Source organism: Equus caballus, chromosome 14, assembly GCF_041296265.1.
Source record: "Equus caballus isolate H_3958 breed thoroughbred chromosome 14, TB-T2T, whole genome shotgun sequence".
Classification (NCBI taxonomy): Eukaryota; Metazoa; Chordata; class Mammalia; order Perissodactyla; family Equidae; genus Equus; species Equus caballus.
In genome coordinates this window covers 87491526-87516584 of record NC_091697.1, presented here as the reverse complement: position 1 = coordinate 87516584, position 25059 = coordinate 87491526, and the positions used below count along the sequence as shown (strand labels likewise).

General features: G+C 41.2%; 1 protein-coding gene across 3 annotated transcripts; it reads left to right on the top strand.

The window, feature by feature from the left end:
• The first annotated feature begins 381 nt into the window (after positions 1–381).
• On the top strand, positions 382–23787 carry LOC102150694 (2'-5'-oligoadenylate synthase 1). 3 transcript variants are annotated; one of them, XM_070233296.1, is made up of 10 exons: positions 382–530; positions 964–1152; positions 1895–2081; positions 4621–4811; positions 7537–7697; positions 12824–12948; positions 18764–18953; positions 22363–22572; positions 23057–23209; positions 23695–23787. In XM_070233296.1, coding segments are annotated over exons 2-10 (1377 nt in total). In that variant the 5' UTR covers positions 382–530; positions 964–993; the 3' UTR covers positions 23696–23787. The 3 variants fall into 3 exon arrangements, with proteins under 3 accessions (XP_070089397.1, XP_070089396.1, XP_070089398.1); XM_070233295.1 differs by lacking the exon at positions 23695–23787 and having other exon boundaries at positions 23057–23523; XM_070233297.1 differs by lacking the exon at positions 23695–23787 and having other exon boundaries at positions 404–530; positions 964–1168; positions 23057–23523.
• Positions 23788–25059: the final 1272 nt, after the last annotated feature.

Here is a 25059-nt window from a genome sequence, read left to right as displayed (position 1 = left end):
TGCTGGCTTTGGAGATGGAGAAAGGGGGCCACCAGCCGAGGAAGGCGGCCGCCTCTAGAAGCTGGAAAAAGCAAGGAAGTGGATCTTACGCAGAGCTTGCAGAAAGGAACGCAGCCCTGCCAATGCTGTGATTTTAGCTCAGTGAGACCTGTGTCCAACTGCTGGCCTACAGAACTATAAGATAGTGATTTTGTGTGTTTAAGCACTAAAGTTGATGGTGATTGGTTACAGCAGCAGATGCAAAATAACCTGTGAGTGCAGTTAGAAAAATTGGATCTAACCACTTGCCAGAACACTAGTAACTACAAATCCCATAATTCTTTCCTCTGAGGAAGGAGCTGTAAGCTTCAGACACGTTATTACAAATGCAAGTTACTTGGCAACAAGAAAAAGAAACAGTTTCAGAAGCAGCCAGAGATTAGAATCGCCAACAACTTCTTCCAGACTGTGTCTCTTGGTACAAACTTCTGCCTTCTTTTTTGTCTTTAGCTACTTTACTTAAAAAAAAAATCCAGGGAGTAATTCAAAAGGTATGTAGAAATCATCACTCATGATAATTTTCTCAAATATGGGAAGTCATTGGGTGATAAAAATTGAAGAAACAATGGCTCTCACAGAGTCCTGACTAGAGATAATATCTAAATCAACAAGTTAGTAACATCTCTTGGGTCACAGACCCGTTTGAAACTCTTTCTAGAAAAATGTACAGACATACCTACGCACACAATTTTGTATTTGCTTTTATTGGTTTTATAGCTTCCCTGATGTTTATAAACCCAAGTTACAAGCAGCTGATCTAAATGGATATTTTCATGATGTCATGCTTGATTTTAGTGAGGGATAAATTTCTTAGGAAACATTCATGTGATGGTGCACAAATTAGCACGCTGGAAATGATATTCTCTTTATTATAGTTAACTATGAGGGACCAGGCCTTATGCTTTTTGCTTTTGTCATCATTAGGATCTAAATCCAATACTTCATTGGGAAAGGATGTTGGCTGTTGAATCCTATCACTGTGAGCGCTGTGGGAGCGATTTTGTCAGCTGCCTGGCTCTCAAGTATCACTTTCGCCGGAGGCATCTGGGGAAAGTTCACTGTGAAAACTGTGGCCAAGAAGTCCTGAGGGAGAAGCTCCAAGATCACAGTAAGGTACAAGTCGGCGCAAGTGAGTGAGGATGTGGGGGTTTTCCCTGCTTTTTAAAAGCACTCCTGCTTTTTGTTTGTTGGTTTTGGTTTTTAATTCTCATGGAGATTTATTAACAGAAAACTAAAAATTAAAACAAAACTTGTGGCCATAACGCAGGTGGTGGGATGCTGTGGTTAAAGGTGCGTGTCTCATCTCACAGGGCTGCTGGGAAGGACACCTAGCGGAATCCCCTGGACACAGTGTCATCTCCGGGGAGGTGCAATTATTGTAATTATGCTTCCAAAGTGCTTCGTGTAGTGTTGGGATTCTCACAATCCTAGAATTTTTAACTTTCAAAGTGACCTTAGAGATACATTAAGGTACTTCCCTCCTTTCTGCTCCCCATTTTACACATGAGGCAACAAAGAGCCGGTTAGGTTCAATGATTTGCCCAGGGCTTCGTAAAAAGTAGATGTCGGAAAAAGAACTAGGATCTCATTCTTCTGATTTTATCAAACTAAACCAAGTGCTTTTTAAAAGATATCTTTTTTCAGCATTGTGGTTCCTGTGGTTCATTGCTTTATTAATCTACAGCAGTTTTCCATCTTTATTGAAAGAACTCATGGACTGTGCTATGTTTTGAGAATGTAGAATGAGAATTCGCTGTGCCATGAGTGGGAGCATTTAATGAGAAGCCGAATGAAGACCAGCAGATCTTTCAAATATCTCTTCCAATTCCTGTGTTAAGCATTTACTTTTTCTCAGTCTGTACATGACAGGTCAACCATGGAGACACACAAGCTAAACTGGGAAAATCTAGAAGAAAGAAATATAAAGCATAAGGCTACAAAGATATCAAAAACCTGTAGGATGTGTTCTAGGTGCTTTGGAACGGTCCTTAGCCGGGAGAACCACGAAATACAAGAGCACCACTTCACAGCCAGTAAAAGAGGTAAAGGAGATGCCCCCCGCTTTCTCTCTTTGGAGGCTCACACAATACAGAAACCAGGGCAAGGTATTATGGGTTGTTTCCAGGAACAGGAAGCAGAGAAGGAAGAAGATGGAACGAGAATGTGGCCTGAGACTACACATTCTTGGGGTGGCACAGGGCGGAGGATAATTCTGCTGGAGCCACGTTAAGGTGGAAGCTGGGACACCGAGGCATCGTTCAAAGAGACAACACAGTTAGAAGCACAAATCCAGGGACTTCCAGTCAGAAGACGGACAGTATTAGGAATCCAGGCGGGATCGGGTTATGGTCCGTCACGTCAAAAATAACCACAGAACTAATGTATTATCTTTTGCTCTCATATTTATGGTCTGTCCTCTAAACTAACTGTTGGTTGCTGCTCTGTGAAATCTTTTAATACATTAAAAATTTCTCCAGGAAATAATAATTGTCTCTGGATACAAAGTATGTCACTGAAAAGTGAGCAGTTTTTGATGAAGTGTCCCTAAAGAGAGTAATATATAAATTGGCTATTATGTTTTTAGCAAAAGAATGAAAGTGTCAAAAAGAAAAAAACCCCAATCTGTTAGTTCGGCCTTGATGAAACTTAAACAAGGGGCTGAGCGTCCTCTGAGAGTTGGTATAAAGTTTCTTGTTACTGTTTAGTCCTGAGTATGTTCTGATTTCCACTAGGATTTCTTCTGTGATCCATGACTTATTTGAAGTATGTTTTTTAAATTTCTAAAAGCACGGGACATTTTTCGTTATTTTCTTACTGATTTCTCATTTGAGGGCGTGGTGGTCAGAGGCTATAACTTGTGCGCTCTCAGTTCTCTGACGCGTGTTGAGTTTCATCTACAGCCGAGTATATACTCAGTTCTTGTGAGTGTTCCAGACATGCTTGAACAGGAAGGTCTGGTTGAAAGTTCGTTCCCAGAGAGACTAGTGAACTCCTCTTCCAGGCGCCCGGGCCCTCTTCTAGCCCGAGGCCACTCTGAAATCAATTCTCAGTGATAATGTGGAATTTGCTCTCTAAACCCAAATGAGGGCTAACTTTGTGATGGCAGATTCTCAGGGATTTTTGTGTGTGTGATCTATCCAGCATAAAAGTTATGGAAGTTTCTTTGCTGTTGAAGGGGATCAGTCTATGCCACTCAAAAATATGCCAATTTGGCATATGGATAATTTTGAGCTGAAGAGTATTGAGAACTAGTAGATACAAGAAGAACCCTCTGGTCTCCTCTTTTCTGCCTAAAAGCAGGCCATAAATTCTCTCTCTCTCCTGTACCAGGATGAGGAGAGCGCCCCTTACCACTGGGGATAGGAGCCAGCACATGACTCTGTATAAACGAACCTTACTAAGGTAACCTTTATCTTCCATTAGTTCCCCTAGATATTTCCTAGTCACTTTCCCACAATTTCTTGGGCCCTGGAAGCCCCAAACCCTCTTTCTTTTGTCTAGTTTTCTCCACAATTTATTGTCCTTTGTTAAAATGGTTAATAAGCCCCTGAGTCTAACTGCTTCTTTAGGTTTCCATTTCTTTTCCATAATTGACCCTGTGCACATAAAAAAATATTAACATCAATAAAATTTGTTTGTTTTTTCTCCTGTTTATCTGTCTATTGTCAGTTTAGTTCACATGCCCCATTCACTGAACCTACCAAGTCAGTTATTCGGTTCCTTCCTATGAAGGGTGTGGTCAGTCTTGTCAGCTCTTCTGGCTTAAAACAAGCAAACACACATGCGCATCTCTGATGTCCCCATTTAAAAAATGTACTATCTCCTGATTTCTAGGCTCATTTTCTTTTTTCGAAAGCACCGTGCAGGATAAACCAAACATTCTGCAGAATATGGCTGTGGGCGGAGAAATTGAGACCTTTAGAGTAGGAGGTTTAACTTGGAATTCTCTCTCTCTCTTTTTTTTTGGTGAAGAAGATTGGCCATGTGCTAACATCTGTTGCCAATCTTCTTCTTTTTGCTTGAGGAAGATTGTCTCTGAGCTAACATCTGTGGCAATCTTCCTCTATTTTGTATGTGGGATGCCACCACAGCAAGGCCTGATGAGCAGTGCATAGGTTCACTCCTGGGATCTGAACCTGTGAACCCTGGGCTGCTGAAGCAGAGTGTACAAACTCAACCACAATGTCACCAGGCTGGCCCCTAACTTGGAATTCTTTACCCTGGGATCATTTTATTGAAATTTGTTAATATAAGTGTTTTTCATTTAGAAACTTAAAATGACTTAGTAAATTGAGGTAACAATTTTTTTCTGACATAGAGTGTCTAAATATTTCTGTTTTCTAAGAAATGTAACCATTTCTCTGTAAAGACTTAGGTTACAATGTCAGCTAAGTCTGGAGGGCAAGTCTGCTGGTTTAACGGATGCTCCACCAGCAGAGAGAGTCCATCTCTCTGTTGTCACAAGGCTGTCTTGGCGATTAACTAAACACAATTCTCATACAAAATTAGATTCTTCCCTTAGACATGTGCGCGTCTATTTCTATGCAGTGAATATCACAGACTGATCATTTCTCTATGCAGCCCAAACGTCTGCAGGATTTTCACTTCATAATATGTTGGAGTGCAAAAGTCCCCAAGAGCTACAGAGATTTGCAGACGAAAAAATCCACCCTGCCTCGGGTCCTCTGCGCGCAGCTTGTGTGGCTGAAATTGCTGTGCTGGTCCAGCGGATCCAGGATTGCTTTCCGGTGGGGGACCCCCGAGTGATCCAGGTAATCTGAGCCTCCAGCCCTCTGGCCAGGCCACACAGCCATAAGGAAGCCATTCCTTTCTCCTGGAGGTAACGCACAGCAACCGAGCAGGGCCCCGTGTTCAAAGGCCAGCTTCGCCTTCCGCACGTGGGGACACAGGTCTGCTAGGAGCCCTTTGAAATGCCCGGGCAGGCTGCAGCCTGGCGGAGCAGGCACTCAACCATACAACAGCTGCAACCCATTAGGGTTGGCAACTTTGCCCCAGGGATGCAAGTGCCTTTACATTGGCAGGGCCAGGGACTTGGCTCACACTTGACCGATGTTTATAAATGCTTAAGGGAATTTCAGGCAAAGGAGGTGAGCCTGTCCCCCAGGGCCCTGTTTCATGCCTGAGCAACCTGCCTGTGGAAGTAATTAGGTGCCATGATGATGGCTCCTTGTCAACTTAAAGACAATTCACTGGGTCCAGGAATGGTTGTCCACAGAGTGCAGAGTCATTCTGTAAAATATCCTTGAGGGAACATAGCCTGAACACAGGGAAGAGATCCAAACAGCAATAATGGTGTGATTTCCCTCCTATTATTAGTACTTTTAATGTTAATGCAATGACTACATACTATCTAATCAATGTTTAGGAAAAAAATACAGGATATAGTTCAGAGGGCATTTTATTCTGATAATTTTTCCATTCCTTCATTTTAAAATGTACACATAATTGTTATAAAATCATTTTAAGTCATAAATTTATTCAAAAGCAAAAATTATCTTTTCACGTAACTCAATAGCAATCATAATTATGATTTATAAGTATGATTGAATTCTAGCTAAGATAGCTACGGTAAAAGCCTGAATATGAAACAACATATTCTCTTCTACAGAGATGAGGTATGGCACAGAGCTGGAAATTGGGAGCCAGAGTTCTATTCCAGTCCTGCAAGATGCTTGCCAAAAGCAAGGGCCAATGATCAATGACGTTCTGAAATTGCTGTGCCCTGTATTCCATTCTTGTAGGCTGACAGTACATGTTAGTGTATTAAGAACTCTCAGGTTAAGGAAGCACTAAAAACTACATTTTCCATATTCCCTTGCCACTATGATTTCTAATGGGAATCAGTTTGTCAATTAGTTCTACTAGTGCAGGACGGAGTCCAGAACTGAGTTAAGTCAGGGCAAGGGCAGTGGGGCACGAGGCACCCGTATTAGCCAGTCTGGATGTAGTGGATACAGAATGATTTTGGAGCCAAGAGTTCTGGTGATGACCTCTAGTTCCTGGATTTCCAGTAGGGCAGGTATTTCCGGGATGCACAATGGCAGAAGCAGCTTGTTGATTTCTAGATCTTGACTAAGGCAGTATGGGCCTGGAGCCAGCAGTTGCCATAACAGCTTTCAGATTCCCAGCTCTCTGACTGCAGCCGGGGCAACAGGTCCCTTATCAGGTGAGTTCTACAGTGTCATTCTGAAAGTCATTCCTAAAAGCCGAGTCTAGAGTCTGTTCTAACTATTCCGATGATTCCCTGAATTAAGTCCCTTTCTGCTTAACGTAACTGGAATGGTTTTTCTTATCTGCAAACCCTTATTGGTACACTGTGGCTCTCCCCTTTGAAAATGTTGCTCAAGTATTTTTCATGATCCTATGAGGTGGGAGATCTACACACTCCCTCGCCCCTTCACCCCCCCCCCCCCCCGCTCTTGTTGGTAGGTGGTATTTGTTCCCCTATTTTCTCTAGTAGTAAACATTTTCACAATCCGTGAACTCTCCCCTCTGACTAAGCTGCTGTGTCTCTGTGATAGCTCATCCTCCTCCCAGGGCAGGGAGGGCAGTGCCGAAAATACAACTGGCACATTCTTGCTCACCTCAGGCTCCACAGAGAGCCTGATGGAACGGGCTGTTGGAAATCCTTAAGAGATGAGCACAGGAGAAATGAGGGAGGAGAGGGTTCAGAGCTTTGGAATGGTTCCTAAGCTTATGTGAAATTGCGTGTGCCACATTCTACCTTTGACAGATGACTTTTCCCTCATGGACATGATGGCTCCCAAATCATAGGTAACAGTTTCTTTTACTACTAAAGAGCCTCCTTTGGGAACTTGTAGCCTAAAGCGTTCCTTCAGTGCTATGGAAGGCAAAGATATGCCTTCAATTGCTAAAAGTTTTAACTTTTATAAAATCACATTTAGCAAAAGATTTGATGTAAATTCTTGTTAATTATAATTACAGAATGCTTCATTAAAATCATTCATGATGTATTTAGAAATAGCACACGAACATCCACCAGAAACATTGGTGACCTGTGGCCCTAACTTTCACAGGCACAGTTTGCGTCAGGACACCTGCGTCCAGGGTCGTCCGTCCAGGTGGTCAGTGAGGGCTGCCATATGGGAGGCTCGGGCTGGATTCTGGGTGTACAGTGGTGAATTTAATTCCTGTCCTTGTGGATTCCTCACATATCTAGTGGCTTTTGAGCAGAAAGAGTCTGAGAACCTCTAGCTCTAAACTTTCATAAGGATTTTCAGGACTGTTCTGCAAATTATGCTTTCTTTTCCACAACTGAACCTAAATTCTCAGTGGAACGTGATAGATTACTTTCTCCTCCTCCTATCTTTTTTCTGCAGGGGGAGAGGGGATAACTAGCCCATAGATAAGTTACCCCACAATGTTAATTGACCCCAAAAGTGCTACAACTGGAAATCTGCGCTTCCTTCAAGGTTAGCTGGGATTTCCCCCACATCCTGTCCTTTGTCTTCACAGGCTGGTTCTTACATAAAGGGGACTGACACCAGAGGATGCTCTGAGATTGACATTGTGTTGTTCAGTGACGTATTTGCCAATGCGAACCATTGCAAGAAACAATTGAGAGAAGGGTTGGATGCTCTGAGAAAAAACCTGAAGCAAACTTCGTATGGGAACAGGTCTGGGTGAACGTGTTTCTGTGAATTATTTTATTCCACAGGTGGGAAAGACTGCTCAAGAAAACTCTTAGCTCGGCACAAAAGAGCATTATGGAGTCATAATTTCTTGTGTATGCTAAGGTTAAATTCTTGGGAGAAAACTGGGAGAGATTGCCCCAGAGGCGTTTTTTAAAAAGACTTCTAGCGAAACTTTCGATGAAATTTTTTGAATTTGAGACCCCGTGATTTAAGGACTAATTATGGCCTCTCCAATGCACCTTTATTTAATTTCCATCCCTTTAGCTGAAATCTGACTCTGAGGAATGCAAACAGGAAGGGGTGGGACAGGTGCCTCTAAAAACCGAAGAATCTTGGAGACACATTTGCCTGACAAACATCCCCTTCAGCCATGTCCTGGGGTCTCTTGCTTGTGTGGCTTTGCTGACATTATACACAATGTCTCTTTGCCCCAAATGTTGAACTAATCAGGCCTGGTTTTTTGGTGAGTTCCAAAAACAAAGAAAAGAAAAGGCCCTGACGTGTTGTTATTTATTTGTCTATTTCATTTTTACATCTCTTGCTATTTTTTCAGTCTATAAGAATTGTGGATGAAGAAAAATGCAAATAACTATGATGTAAAGCGAATGAAATATTTTTCTTGAGAGAAACAGCCCAGGCTGTGTGCCACTTGAATTCTAAAATAAGATCGATGTTTTCAAACAATGTCCCAGAACTGTTTATTAATTTAAATAATAGATTCATTACCAAGCCCTGGCTTCAGCTGAGTATAGAGAACGAGCATGAATGTGTCTTTTAATGAAAAACACTACCTTCAGGAATACCAAACACCTACTAAATTGTAGTAGTTAGCAAAAGACGTCAGCTGAATGGCATGGTGGTGACTGTAACGGAGCGCGTTGGGGTTGGAAAGGCAGAAAGGGAAATGACGGAGTTTCACATATGATTACACTTTGGACAGGCAAAGACCACCTTTAAGAAAAAAGGAAAAAAAGAAGAAATGGGAGAATGTGTTTTTCATTTTTACCCATTGCTTCTTCCAAGTTTTTCCCATTAAATTTGTAAACTATAGGGTATATTATACCATTGTTATTATTATTTATCAAAACAAGACAGTTAATGTACCCTAAAGGCACATTAAAAAGAAGAGTTCGTGTGTACCCTTTCCATGGTGACCTTATTTGGAATCAAAATCTTTGTCCTTCATTGTTATGTCCTTTTTCTATACTCCCTGCCCACTAACTTCAAAGACTCTTCATTAGTTGTTTTATGTTTTTTTTTTTTTTTTGAGGAAAATTAGCTCTGAGCTAACATCTGCTGCCAGTCCTCTTCTTTTTGCTGAGGAAGACTGGCCCTGAGCTAAAATCCATGCCCATCTTCCTCCACTTTATATGTGGGACGCCTACCACAGCATGGCTTGACACGCAGTGCCATGTCCACACCCAGGATCCTAACTGGCGAACCCTGGGCCACTGAAGTGAAATGTGCGCACTTAACCACTGTGCCACTGGGCCGGCCCCTCAAAGACTCTTCTAGATGTGCTCTCCCTAACCTCTTTGCCCTCCTCTATCTCTCAGGCCCCCTTCTCCTGGACAAAGCAGTGCTTGAAGTTTTTATGTTATTAGATTTCCAGAATGAATTTGGAAGTAGAACCCATGAAAAATAATAGCCCTGAAAACCGTGGTTCATTTGCTTTAATTGTTCCTGACTAAACACAAACAAACTCATTTTCTAACCTCTTTCGTTCTATTCGTTCAACTCATTAAATGATTTAATTTGTGAAGCCTTTCAGGGTGAACCCAGTCGCCAGGTAGCCCATCCTTTCCTGTGCGTCTAGTAAACGCCTGTTCTTCTTCCCTTCCTCAGGGGGATCTTTCAAGGGGCTCATGGTTTTAATTCAGCCCAGAATATATTTTGTCCCATATTTTGTTTTGTTAAACAATTCCTGTGGCAAAAAAGGAGCATATTTGCAGAAGAATGAGCCTTCAAGGCAGACTGAGGGCAGAGGATGTGAAGTCAGGAAAGAAGGCGGGTCATCCAAGGCTGTTTCCTTGTCCTCATAGCTGTATGAACAGTCATTTTTTCTGGCTTCCTTCTCTGCTACTCAGAGCAACCAAGAGCATACCATGAGTCATTTGAAGGGAAAATTGAATTAAAAATGGAAAAGAAGCAGATATGTGAGTCTGACAGTTGGTTTTGACTCCCACCCAGTGAGAGAGTAAAGAAGTTTATTGTTTCAGTTGATACCTGGTTTTTAGTGATATATTGTTTGTTGCTGTTATTTTTAAAGCTATTCGGTTACTTTATTTTGAAAGATGGGTGTGAGAAAAGGCTTTCTTTTCCTTTGGAACTAGTCCATGTCTTAACCTACCAGGAACAGCAACTGTTCTGTGTCAGTCATTTTCGGGGCCCTGCTCATGAATGAAATCTCAGGAGACTTGCCCAGTAAGTCCCAGGGACTGGAAACCGTTTACACGCCAGCGGCTCTGTGCTCCTCTCTTTACATCCCAGCGTGTTTATTATTGAAAACCACAGTGGGGAAACATATTCTGAGCTTTTAAGGAGACAGTGTTATAAAATATGTGTCACGCCTATGACGGTTACGGTTAAGATTGGGATTTTTGCCTGTTATCTCCTTCTTCTTATTGTTTTGATTTAGAGGTCTTGAAAACAAGAATCTCCCTTTTTTTTCTTTGTATTATAGTCTTAAGGTTCTCCTTTGATAAATAGTCCTTTTAAAGCCACATTGCAGGACATGGAATTGTCCTGAGAAGACATGTCCATGGACTGGGCTGATAAGAAATAGTAAGTTGCACATAACATCACCTAAGGACTCATGACCAAGTACTGATAGGACCCATGCCCCACTTCCTCCTATAATAACAGCAAAAATCTTTTGGGCACTCATTGGACAGTAAGGTTCATGTAAGTTAGCCTAGGATGGTACTGACGTTCTCATTAACCTTGACTCATTCTGGAAGTGACCTGAACTCCACGAGTGATTCAATACCTCATTCAAGCCCTCTGGTATACACAAGAGTGAGCTTCACCTCCCTAGGCTGGTGTCTCCCAAACACACAGTTACCATGTTGAACGTAGCAAGATCTGCCTCTAAATGGTGACAGGAATGGTAAGCTACTGATTTACTGAACTCCTTCTCTCTCTCCCTGACTGAAACAGAAGGATATACTCATGAGAAAAGTTAGGTGAGGGAATCTAATAATGATCGAAGGTATTCCCTTTGTGGTACATGGAGCCAATAAGAACTTTACAGTCTTGACATTTAAAAAAAGTATTGCAGAGTTATACATTTTCAGAAATCTCTGTCCAGTTTAAATGAAAGATTGGACGTAATATATAAAGAAAGACATATTTTTTTCATTCTGGATGTTGTCTATTGACCTGTCTTACAGTTTACCAATTCTCTTTTCTGTTATATCTAATCTTCTAAATTTATCTACAAAGTTAAATTAATCTATAAAGTTCTTAAGTTCAATTATTATATTTTTTAATTCTAGAATTTCCATTCAATTCTTTTTTATGTAAGTAAAATCCAACTCTGGTTTAATTTTCCATCTTTTTGTCTACTTTTACCATCTATTCCTCTATGCTGTTGAACATATTAATCAGTTAAAATTCTTATCTGCTTATGCCAGTATTTAGATCACCTATGGGGTCTGTTTCTACAGTTTGCTTTTTCTCTTAGTTTTAAATCTTATAGCCCTGTTTCTTGGAATTCCTAGTGATTCTTTGAGATTAAATCCAGGACCCTGTGCATAAAAAATCTTAGATGCTTCAGCTGATGTTATCTTTTTCTAGAGAGGGTTTGCCCTTTCCTCACTGAATGGATAGAATTAGAGCTGATGACCCAGGTCACACCCCATAGCCATTAAATAAAAATGTCTGGAGGGGAGAGCAAGGCATCAATACTCTTAAGGATCCCCAGGTGATTCCAATATAAGCAAAGCTGAGAAGGCACTGTTACAGCCTAGCATGTTCACCACGGACTTTCCCCTAATCTTTGCCTCCTCAGCCCCCGAGACTGAACCCTAATCCATGTTGTCTCAGCGTGGCAAGACTGTCAACAATTCCACTCAACTCCCCAAGACTTCATTTCTCTGCTTCATTTCTTAACCAAACCTGTCTTAAGCATCTTCAGAATTCAGCGAATGTTTGGAGGGAAAAGCAGGTCATATTTCAGGTTCAGTTCTCCACCCTTCCCTTTTCAACAGATTGTGTCCTCCAAGTCTCTTCCATTGCTTCAATCCCATGAGTTTGACAAAGTTCTGCTAGTTTCTGTAACCCCAGAAGCTTCCCTTTGCCCAAAGTCCATATTTTTAGCCTCTTGTCTATGCCCCAAATTGGCATATGTCCCCAGGGAAAAAGCAGTAGCCTGTCTGTCTACTTCTCCATGATCTGCTGCCCCCACCCCTCACTAAATCTTGACCTTTCTAGCTTCAGCAACGCTCCAGTGCTTCTAAAATACATGTACAGATGATTTTTTAAACCCAGTTTTCTAGTAGTTCTCAGTGAGCATTGATCTGCTGTAAACTACCCCACTATACCCAGAAGTAGAAATCGCACTACTTTTAAAATATTTTACTTAATCATATTCATGATTAACAATACCTTGTGCCCCAATCTATAGTCATATAATAATTCATTTAAAATTATTTCTTAATCACCTACTACATGTCAAGTACTAGGGGCAGAGCAGTGAACAGAACAAACACAGTTCCCACCCTTGTGTACCTAACACCCCGGAGTGAGAGATAATAAGCAAATAACGTAATGCCAGGTGCTAATTAAACGCTGTGAATGAACATGGAGCAGGGTCAGGGGACAAGGAATAGGGAGGGAGCTCCTGTTTTAAAGGGAGGTCAGCAAAGGCCGAAGGTGCAGCAGAGACCTGCAGGAAGCCAGGCACCAAACCATGTGAATTATCTGAGACAAGGGTATCCTGGGCGCAGGAACAGCAACTGCCACTAGTGAGAAGGGAGCACTCCTGGAGTGTTCCAGAAGCAGTTAAGAGAGCAGCAGGGCTGGAGTAAAGGGAAGGATGGTGGGAAATCATCTAGTGTTTTCTCATTTCTATTCTCTCTCATGACATGTCATGTTCCTTTTCTAAGGATTCTAATGGGGAAGAGAGCACCACTGTCTTTAAGATTCAATTTCTTATGTACTGGAAGTCTTCATAGTCATTCTTTTGAGATCATGGCCTACTATGATGTCCTGGGGCCTACACCCTCCGCAGGTAAGACTTATTTGTTTTGTTTCACAGGAAGCCTTTCAAATGGCTGCTCATTCAATACATATTTGTAGAGGACCCACCACATCCGGACGCAGTAATGAGCTGGGCATATGGAACCAGGCTGCTTGCAGTAGAACTGGAACACTCAAGTGTCTTTAGGAGTCAGGTTTTTTCTGCAGTGCATAAACACCCTGCATCCTTATGCTACCAGTTTTTAATTTAAGAAGTATGGTCAAGTATTAACTATTTGTCCTGTATAATGGGGTGGAGGAAGGGCACAAAAGAAATATGGATTTGGCCTGCAAGGAGCTGCTTCTTGTAGCAGGAATCCCAACTTGAACCTAAGTGGTGTTTGCACCAGGATTTGGCTACAATCTGACTCCAGACGGTAGCTGAGTCTCCTCTCATGGAAAAGACAGGTGAGGAACAGAGTCTCTGTTCAAAGTCAACAGAGCAGTGTCGAAGAGAGCGTGTTTAATACTCAGCTCTAACGGACTCATGTCTCTGTCTTTGGGAGAAAGACTTCAAAAAAATTGAGTAAAAACCAGAAGAGCTGTTTCCTGGCTGTCGACCAAGGCAGCCAGAGCTCGTCAGCATAGCTTGTAGTCTGAATGGTAGAGAGCGGCTCTGCTTGAGCGAGGAAGGGGCCCAGAAGGCCTGAGCAGCTCAGAGGACCACCCTCACTCTAAAGTGAAAAGATGCAGGAATGGGCCTCTCTCTCTCATGGTCTTAGTTCCCTGGTAAGGCAGGAGCAGTTGTGCCTTTGGCAGGCATGGCTACCGCTGGTGGCATTACTATTTTTGCTGGGACCATCAATGTTTTTGATAGCAGCAGCCTCAGAAGACATCAAACACAGCACAAAAGAGTGGGAGAAGAGGATACTGGCAGCCACCATGTGGTACAGAAAGAAAGACCCTGCGAGCACATGTGAGACAGTCCCTGGGGTGTCTGAAGAACAGGAGCAATTTGAGGGAGTTGGAATTCCTAAAAGAAGCGGGAAGTAATAAGGACAGAGTCATGGAACGACATCGTATGGTACTGGGATGTTATTTTTATCCCTAAGATATGGTATCTGGAGTGAGATAGGAAATACAAAATCTAATCATATTCATAAAAGAGGGGATACAAGTATCTGCATTTTGGGCAAGAAGATGAAGGCCTTGTTGTGGACTGAAAGTTTATGTCCCCCCCAAATTCATATATTGAAGCCCTAACCCCCTAATGTGATGGTATTAGGAGATGAGGCCTTTGGAATGTGATTACACTTAGATAAAGTCATGGGGGTGGGACTCCTGTGATGGGGTTAGTGCCCTTATAAGAAGAGGAAGAGACACCAGAGCTCCCTGTCTTGGCCATGTGAGGATACAGTGAGAGGGCAGCCATCTTCATGGCAGGAAGAGGGCCCTCACCAGGAACCAACCTATGAGCACCGTGATCCCCGACTTCCCAGGCCTCAGAACCGTGAGGAATAAATGTGTGTTTTTGAAGCCACTCAGCCTATGGCATTTTGTTATCTTAGTCTGAGCAGAGGCCCAAATGTATTCTCCAGAGAACTTGGGGCTCTAGAACTTAGTCTAGACTTCTGCTTGACTTAACTTACGTATTCTCTATGTGACAAAATGGTGGAACTGAAAATGCCATAGCAACTTGTAAGCCAATACATGACCAGCAGTCCTGCTCCAGCTCAGCAGTAAGTATTAAATATTTTCATTGAATCTATTCATTTATTTATTTCATTCAACCAATATTTCTGGAATACCTAGCATGTGCCATTAAATACTTACAATGGATTAGGTAGGAGATGAAGAGTTTTGCTCTTTTGGGCCTCACATTTGGTAGAGGAGAGATTCATGAGCCAGTAGCCCTGAAATATTTGTCATCTCCTAAAGCTCCATGCTCTAGGTCTTTGCCCAATGTTTCTGTTAATATATTTTTCTTAACCTGCCCCATCCTATGCTCTGCTCTGAAAGGTCCTGCTTACACTTCAAGACTCAGCTCAGCTTCAGCTGAACTTCCGTCCCTAATCCTTCCTAGATCAACCTCTTCTGCTTTCCCACAGGATCCTCCCTGTATCTCTGCTGTAGCACAATCCTCTTGTGTTGTCACTGGGCACAGGTTTGGCTTCCCATTGTATTTTGAGCTCCTTGAGCATAAGGATTGTCTTTGTGCCTAGCACTGCATTATTCAATAAATATTTATTGAGTAAATGGAATGAATGGACATAACATTGGTCCTACTCAGCCAGACTCCAGAGGAGCCTGTTGACTTTCTTGAGCTGGTTCTTTCACTTATCAGCACTGTTGGACAGTGTGCTGCTCACATCAAAATTCTCTTCTCTTGTGCAATAATTTGTCAGCATGCAAGTATGGCATGCCTACCATGTTCTAAGAACTCTGTCAGAACAAATACAAACATGAGTAAGACATGGTGGGGTTTACAGTCTGGAAGGGAAAACAGACACATACTTAGGTCATTTTAATATAACATCATCTGTATTGAGACAGAGGTGTGGGGAACTCGGAGATAAGATAGAGTACTGGGAAGGAGAGTATGGACTCTGCTTAACCTGAGGTGTTAGTAAGTCTTGGCTCTGACAATCTTGCTGAGCCTATAAGATTAAAAAAAAAAATGCTGTGATTTATCTAGCACCTATTTATGTGCCGTAGGTAATTCTCATTGACCTAAAATTAATCTCATTAAATGAATCCCATTTGATCTGCATGACAAACCTGAAAGGAAGATGCTATCCTCAGTTTGAATATTAAGAAACTAAGCCTTAGAAAATTTAAGCGACTTGCCCACAATTATGTAACCAGTAAGTGCAAGAGCTGGGATGCAAATCCAGGTTCATCTGACCGTGTAGGTCCTGTGTAGACAGACATAACACCAAAGCCACGTGGTGCAGAGAACACACTGGGCCTGAAGCCAAATCCCAGGCCTATTTCATAGTATTTACGTGCCCTGGGCTAAGTCATGTGACACTCTGAAGTCTCGCTTTTTTCCATCTATAAAACAGAGAGGAGAAAATGACCTCATAGGATAGCTGTGAGAATTAAAATATGAGATTTAATTTGAAATCATGTAGCGAAGTGCTTAGCTCAATGAATATTTATTAAGAAAAGATAATTCCATCTCCTTATATCTCACCATAGGCCAATGAAGCTCTTGCATTTGTGCAAAATGCTCTCTGTCTCTTGTGTGCAGACTTCGAAAGCACGGTGGTTAGGCTACAGCAGCTCCTGGGTAATTGTCTTGAGGATTTGAGGTTATAGCAGCAGCTTTCGAGCTAAAATGTCTCCCAGAGGAGCAGAAGCATATTTTCGCACTGGGTTTAAGTCCCTGAAGTTCTTGAGCGCAGCTGAGTGAAATGAATGGAAAGAGACGGAAGTTCTTATGTAACCCTGCTCATCTCCGCTGAAGATGGGGAATGAGCTTGGCGGGAGACCAGCACTCAAACCAGTTTTAGGATTTCAAGGAATTTTAGCGGGCAACTAAATGTTGCTAATAACTGTCAGAGCAAGACTTAGATGATCACGTCGAATCTTCAGAGGCATCTTAACGTTCTTCCCTGCACATCTTACATGTGTGCTGGACCACCAATAGCATAGCCTGTGTGCACAACGCAGCCCGGAGTCATGAGATTTGATGAGGGCGTGGTTGACAACATGCCCGCTTCAAATATGATTCTCAGACCAGCAGGATCAGCATCACTTGGGAACTTGCTAGAAATACAGAATCGGAAACTGCATTCCAAAAGATTCCCCAGGAGATTCTTGAGCTCATGGAAGTCTGAGAATACTGAATTAGCTCCTGCTTAGGAAGCACGTGGGCTCAGATCTAACCTGCAATGCAGGGCAGAAGGGTGGCAATAGATGGTTGAACTTCCTAGCTGTGTGAGTTTGGGCAACCTGCTTAACCTCTCTGACTCTATATCCTCATTTGTAAACTGGAGGTAATCATAGTTCCTATGTTACAGTTGTTAAAGAGTAAATGTGTTAATAAATATACAGCACTTAAAATAGTACTTGATTCATAACAAGAAAGCTAAGCATTCCTGTTTTATAGATGGTGATCATGATGATAAAATAAAGCTTAATAAAGTCACACAGAGCAGAAACAACAATCACAAGCCTCAAAAAATAATTTAAGTTAGAGACTACTTAGTTTTCTGTCAGTGAAGAACCTTGAAGGAGGGGAAATGTTGAAACAGTACTGGCTTCGGGGAGAGAATCTCTGAGTCAGCCGTGACACATCAGATAGAGAGGACAAGATCCTCAAATATCTGACATACTCACTGCATACCAAAATTTAAGTTAAATTAATGTTTCATCTATCTTTCATCATTGTAAACCTGAGTTTCTTTCCAAGTCTGTTTGCTAAGAAAGGCAGAGAGCCTCCCACTAAAATTGTAAGTTCTAGTTTAATAGTTGTAATGACTGTTGCCCTGTAAGTTTGGGACTAGAATCTGTTTATTATAACAGCATTGATGAGACTCTTTGCCATAGACAACTCTGTTTGTTCACCGATGTTTATCATGGCAATTTGATTCTCCAGCCTGTTGATAATCAGCCTACTGTTATATCTCTGATTTGGCCCTGAACATCTGGACAAGTATAAAAGGACTGTCCTGATACTCTTAAAATCGGGAGTCTAGATAAAGGCATATAAGTATTATTTTTTTTTTGTAAAATGTATTTTACAAGTAAAATAAAGGTACTAACCGATTAACTTTAAAATGCGTATTGCAGAGTCTATATTTGCCAGGATTAAGTGTGTCATTTTGTGACAATTTAGTTGGGCAGAAGGACATATAAAGGGTGTAAAAACAGATTCATATTAGGACTTCTAATTGTGTTGAACTGGGAAAATTCAAGTAGATTATGATAAAAGATACTAAATATTTATATGTCATACAATGAACACAATCCGAGTTAGTGATGTTTTACTCATAATCATTAAGCTATAGATGATTATTTGATCATTCTTGCTATTTAATCTAGTTTTCCTCCCTCGTTAATGTATCATTAACTGAAGTAGATTGTTTTCACTTTGACCTAAACATGTCTTTTAAAGTCACCTCCATCTTGGGGCCGGCCCGGTGGCACAGTGGTTAACTTCGCACATTCTGTCTCAGCGGCCCGGGGTTCCCCGGTTCGGATCCCCGGTGCGGACATGGCACCGCTTGTCAAGCCATGCTGTGGTAGGCGTCCCACATATAAAGTAGAGGAAGATGGGCACGGATCTTAGCTCAGGGCCAGTCTTCCTCAGCAAAAAGAGGAGGACTTGCAGCAGATGTTAGCTCACAGCTAATCTTCCTCAAAAAAATAAAAATAAAAATAAAGTCACCTCCATCTTTATAAACATAATTCCTTCAAGTGTTCCATTGATAGAATCTCTTCTGCAAGTATATATACAGATAACAACAATTTAGATATTAAACGGGGGATTTTATAGGTTATTGTACAGAGAGCATAATGATATTTAGTTTACATGCTAGATGATATTTGCATAAGGTAATGAAACCTGCTTCTGGGAAATAAACTTCCTCTGCCCATAGAGAGAACATCTTTCTCATCAGACAGGTTTTCTTGTACCAGAGTTTGGTCTATTTGAACTGCCCATCATTGTAATGTTGAAGCTTTCTGTTTTAATTACGTGGGCAAACTGACATAACTCTCCTAAAGAGAGAAAACTGTGTTGTTTTAAATGCCCAAGTTCTAATTAATCAGAGTATCATAACTCATTTGTCCCAGGCGAAACCAAGAGAGGAGAGGGGGAGGAAATTCTCACAGTTGTCTTTGTTCCTTGGTGTTAACAGATTTAAAACTTCACCTTTACCGCAAACTGTATCTCTGCAAGGATAGTGACGAGGCACAGCTGTGCGCCTTGGCCCTCCTGCCGTACCAAGTGGATTTCGTCAAGGCATCTGTCGGCAGGGTGAAGGAGCTGGTTCGTTTAGTGATACATTGGTTCAAGACATCATTTGCCAACCCCACCGAGGAAAATAAGTATGTAACCAGCACAAGGGCACCATGCGAGCCTCTCTCTTTTCGGTCCATTTCCTTTACTCTTTCAGGCCCCGCCTCTTTCCTTGGTAGGCAGAGGGGATGTGTAGCAAAAGAGAGAGAGAGAGAGAGGAGGCAGAGAGTCCAAGGGCTGTTACAGGATATGGAAATTCTATATTCCGTTACTCCAAAATATAGTATAATGGTTTGGTAGGAACCAAAGAATAGAAAGAAAAATGTTCAGTGGCAAAATGTTTGGTGCAGGGAAGGAAGGCACAGAAAGGAAAACAGAAACTACTAACATGATTCGAATGGGACATTTAATGTTTGAGCTTCCAGCGTTCCTTCTGCTGGAGGCAGTTCCAGCAGAGGCCGAGAGGTCCTCCAAGGAGGGGAGCCTCAAGAGTCCATGTGTGCACGTTTTAGAATCTCTCCTTCCCTTTGATAGCAGCCAGCTCTGGCGTGGGGTGAGGGGATGTGAGGGGGACTCAGCGACTGGTTTGAGTATTTGAAGATAAACTTTTGATAAAGAGACCTAGAATATATTTGTATGAATTCTCCACTTGGCAGGAATAGCAGAGGCAGGAGGATTTACTATCGCACATTTATGTAGGGCCGCTTTCTGCAAGGAGTATGTCTTCTTTACCTTTGTATGCAGTTGCTAATAATCTTGATTTGTTCATCTGAATCACACACTGTTTACTCTTTGTATATTTTTGTGTTTGACATTGATGATAACATTAGTCACTTCACAAAAACATACATTACTTCTACATAACTACCCATCTCAAAGCATCTCCAAACATTCTATAGGCTTTTTCTCATTTGGTTGAGTAGAAATTTGTGAGTGAAAATAGAAAAATAGAAGAACAAAGAAATAAAGCTTCTTGCCTGAGTAGATTCTTGGTCAGAGGAAAGGCCTGCTTTTAAAATCTAGCACTTTTTTTTTTTGGTAGTGGAGAGCTTTTATAGGTCTGCAAGAAGAAATTTATCTATTAACATGGCAGAATAATAATTCTAAGACTTAAAAAGGTGGCATTGTGGGGGAACTGGACCACATATGTTACAGTACCATAATTGGTTTTCTATTTTGGGAAAGTAATCTGGTGATGTGTATTAAGTATTTATTATGTGTTAAGGATTTTAAAATATTCAAACCATTTGTCAAGTTAATTCCCCTCTAAGTAAAAGAAACAGTAAAAGTAAAAACTGTTTACTTGTTATTTGCTTTCAAAAAAAGAATTGAGGCTATTTATATTAAAAATATGTCATAAAAAAGAGTACTCAAAATAAAGATTTAAGAGGGCTGGCCCTGTGGCCGAGTGGTTGAAGTTCCATATGCTCCACTTCAGCAGCCCAGGTTCACAGGTTCGGATCCCAGGTGTGGGAAATATTCCACTCATCAGCCATGCTGTGGAGCCATCCCACATACAAAGTAGAGGAAGACTGGCACAGATGTTAGCTCGGGGCTAATCTTCCTCAAGTGAAAAAAAAGAGAGAGAGAGAGAGAAGGATTGGCAATGGATGTTAGCTCAGGGCGAATCTTCCTCACACACACAAAAAATAAAGATTTAAAAAGAAAGTTCAGAAGAACTTACAGGAACTACCCTTGGAAAAAATAAATCACACTAAAAAAAAGTAATTTATATAAGTATGTTCAGAATAGTACCACTAAAGATAATGAAAATTGGGAATAACAAAAATTCCTCTGAAGAGCGAATAAACTTGTCATTTAAATATGATGAAATACTATTCGAGACAAGTTTGGGAAACATGGTAATACATGGAAAGATTTACATGAAACAATGTTAAATGGCCAAAAAAGAACATAAAATAATATGAACATATATCAGAACTATATAAATATGTATGTCAACATGCTATGAAATGTGAGGTAAATAGTATAGTGTTTACTAAGTCTTTTCTCCCTCTAAATTTACTTTCATGAAATGTGAAGAGCATCTCCTGCTTGCACAATTTCAACCGTGGCTTCCTTTGGCACTTGGGAACACCAGATAAAGTGGAGATGGATTTTGAGTCTTGTGTCCGTTGTTGTCACCCCTGAGGGAAAATCACAAGAACTGAGTTACTGACCAACTGAAATCTAGTTTGCTGTTCACTACTAGGATAAGAAATTTTGTCTACTTATAGTTTTTTCTATTTCCTTTATTGAGGTAAAAGCAAATGACTAATGTAATAGTAAGAAGATGTTACTATTCTATTAGGGAAAAAAATTGCATGATTTTGCCAAATCATGAGAGATTTCCATGGTGAATGAATGCCAAGGCTGCAGAAACTCCTTTTTGGCTATCAACCAACGTGGAATCCTGGAACTGTTGTGTTAGTTTTTTCTCCTTTGAGTTTGTTTTTAATCTTCAGCTTTAATTTTTTTCTGATGTACATAAACTGTAATTTAAAAGACAATGTAAAAAAGTTTCCTTCTTCATTCTCAATGTCTACCTCCCCAACCACGCTTAGACCATATTCCTCCAAATTTGTTTTTTACATATGCTTAATTTAAAAAAAATATATTTACAGCTTATTGCTTTGAAAATTGTTTTTCAATTAATATATATTGTACCTTTTAATATTGGTACATAGAGACCTACCTTACTTCTTTTAATGATTACCTAGTGCAGGTCAATACTATCTAAGCGAAATAGGATGTGAGGTTCAAATATGAGCCACATATGCAATATTCTGTATTCTAGTGCCCACATTAAAAAGGTAAAAAGTAGTAGGTGAAATTAATTTTTATAATGTATTTACCCAATATATCCAAAATGTCATCATTTCAACATGCAATCAATATAAAACTTATTAGCGCGATATTTTACTTTTTTTAATATGTCTTAAAAATCCATTGTGTCCTCGAGTCAGATTAGCTACATGTCAAGTGCTGCATAGCCACGTGTGGCTAGTGGCTACTGTGTTGGACAGCACAGTAAGAGATGTATCATGAAACTGTCTAACCAGTCTTCTCTTGATGAACATTTCAGTTTACTATTAGAAACAATGAGACAAAGAACATCCTTTTGCACATATCTTTGAACATTTGTAGAAATGTTTCTACAGAATGAATTCGTAGAATTGAGAAATGCGGGGTGAAAGTGATGGAAGATATCAAATTTTAATAGAGTTGACTCCAAAAAAGACTGTGTTAATTTACCTTCTCACCAATAGAGTGTGAGAGGGTTCATTTCCTCACAAACTCACCAACGTTGGATATTATAATTACGTTTTGGCCGTCTGATTGGTAGAAATATGATTGTTTGGTAAGTAGTGAGATTGGAAATTGAATTTCTTCTTTTGTAAATTGCCTGTTGAGCTTATTTTTCTCATAACTGAAAAAACCTGTCTTCATTTTGAGGGTTAATGGAAGTAGGTACAACGCTTTATTCTGTGTGTCTAGATTCCGGAGACTTCCCTCCTCTTACACGGTGGAGCTCCTCACAATTTACGTCTGGGAACTGGCGGGAAAGCCCCTGCTCTTCAGCCTGGTGCAGGGCCTGAGGGCCGTCCTCAAACTTCTGGTTCAATATACAGAAATCGACATTGTTTGGCACAGACACTACCATCGCAAGTTTCCCGTTTTTGTAAAGGTTAACCAGAAACACACAAGGTAACTACTTATTTTTCTATTCCCTTAGGATGTAAAAAGTTTGTTTGCCACCAAGAAAGTCTGGAGCAGAGTAGCTTTGTCGGGATTCAATGTGCACGAGAAGGCCTTAATTACCACAGTCAATTCCCTTCCATTACTTCCCACAGAACTTTAATTCTCAAGTGTGAATTAAGAGTAATTTGAGTAAAATGATTGAATGTGGATACAGACAACAAATGAGGAGGAAATTGACGGCTGAACGCAGGGAGAAAACACCTCCTCAGGTGAAGAGGAAAAATGAGAGGGAGGCAGAGTGGGAGGGGCAGGAGCAAGCTGCCGTTGTCTAATACAGCTGATTCGTGCTCCGTGCACTTGTTCCCACCATCCCAGAGAGTCCTTTTCTTAACTGAGTTCCTTCTTTAATTCTGAATTGGCTTCTTCGAACTATACAGCGAATTGAAACGGGGTTTAGAAATGGATTGTTTTGGGTTTTTGTTCTTTTTAGGCCGTTCATTTTAGACCCTGTAAATCCTACTGTCAACGTGTGTGACACCTGCAACGCCTGGGACGAAGTTGCCCACGTGGCGAGATGCAGCCTCTTGAAGCCTCTTTTCAGCAGAGTGAGAGCTGAGCCCCCCTGGCTTTTCACAAACAACTGGTAAATTGGGCGAGGAGCCACTGCTGTCGATGCATTCTAGGAAGAAAATAAAAAAGATGCAAAATATGTTGCCAATAAGAACGCTCTGGATGAAGACAGTAGGAAGGAAACTTCCTAATTTAATTCACTCCTTTAGGGAACCCAATCTTTAACAAACATTTTTATGTGAGCCATCGTTTAAGATAAAACGATCTGTTTCGGCCTTTAAGACAATTGTCGTCCCCTGCCCTATTTTTTGGATTTATTTGCTTTGGTGGCCTTGTGACCAAAAAAATCCAAGTATTCACAATGGATAAATAAATAAAATTCCCAGACCTTTTGAGAGAAGATTATCTAACTGGGTAACATAGCTCCCACTAAAACTTTATGGTTTCAGGTTGACTTTTCAACTCTCCTGGCAGTCTGGTATTTCATTGGGTCACTTGCATTTTCAAAATTCCCCTATGAAAACCTGCCTGTGCTAAGTACTGGCTATTTCCTTCCAGACATCATCTCACCAATCACTATGTGGAAACAGAAATATCTGGGAGATACACAATGGAATGCCTCACAATAAATTGTTTCCCCAAATCATTTTATGACTGCGTCACGACTCGACTCACGGGTCAGAGCGGAGCCATACTTAAGGCTTGCAAGTCGTTAAGGCCTAAGTAGGGATAAATAAACTAGCCAGGCTACTGAATGGTCCAGTTTTGCCACAACTGTTTTCAATTGTTGGGATCAACTGTTTTCTTTTCTATTAAGGAGCATTAGCAGCCACTGATAATGAAAGCCAGGGCCCACCAGAAATAGAGCGGAGGAAATTTCCTGACTCACTTGCATGGCAACAATTCATCAGCACTGAAGATATATGAAGTGTGACTGCGAGTGATGTGAGCCATTAGGCTTCCCCCTGACAGAGCTCTTACATGTAGATGAGTGCTGTCCCCCTCGGGCTAGTCCCCGGAGAACCCGTGAGCTTATTCCAGCAGGGTGATTGCTCTGGAAACACTTTTGGATTTCCCTTCAGGGGAGAATCTTCTTTTGAACATCCTTAATGGTGACAAAATTTGTCCTTTGAGGGTGGATTTGATTTTTGGAAATGGTACAATGTATTCATAGTGGACGTCTGTTGTTTTTTTGTCTACTCAGAATTCTTTTCCCCAAGGAAGGGTTCGAGAGGTTGCATTTCTTCTGTTGTTCATTCTGTCTCTGAAGGCTCTTGAGGAGAAATCATTTCAAAAATGTCTTGAGAAATGGCCACATTTTCCCCATTTTGGTAACTGAACCCATATTTACCTCGAATGACTAGTCCTTCCAGACTAAGTCTAAGTCGTTTAGGTGGGATGCCTTGACGACCACTTCCAGAGGGACAGACACGGGACTCAGGCCTGGCACAGCAATTGATTCAACTAAGACACCACTGTGGCACTCAGTTCTGGAATTTGGATTTGAACTGTTGGGAGGAGAATTTCTCATTCTGCTATGACATAAGCATGAAACTACTGGCCACCATCTTGCTGCTCCAAGGGGAGAGCCTGCCTAAGAATGGAGCCAAGGCAGAAGAACGCAGATTTGAGAAATGAGCAATGATACACATGTATGTGCACGTAGGTATACATCTATATAACGAGAGCTCAAGTCCTGGATCCAGATGTACTTGGAGCAAAAACTATCTTGGGCTTCTTTTGTGTCACAAGCTAATAAACTCCCCCTTTTGCCTGGTAGGTTTGGTCTGGGTTTCTACCTTACAATCAAGTGAGTCCTGACAATTCCAGTAGAACAGAGCCAGGTCTGGTGAAGGAATTAACTCATCAAGCAAGGAGTAAGGAAGGCACCAAGACACTGATGACAAATTTATACTCAAGAAA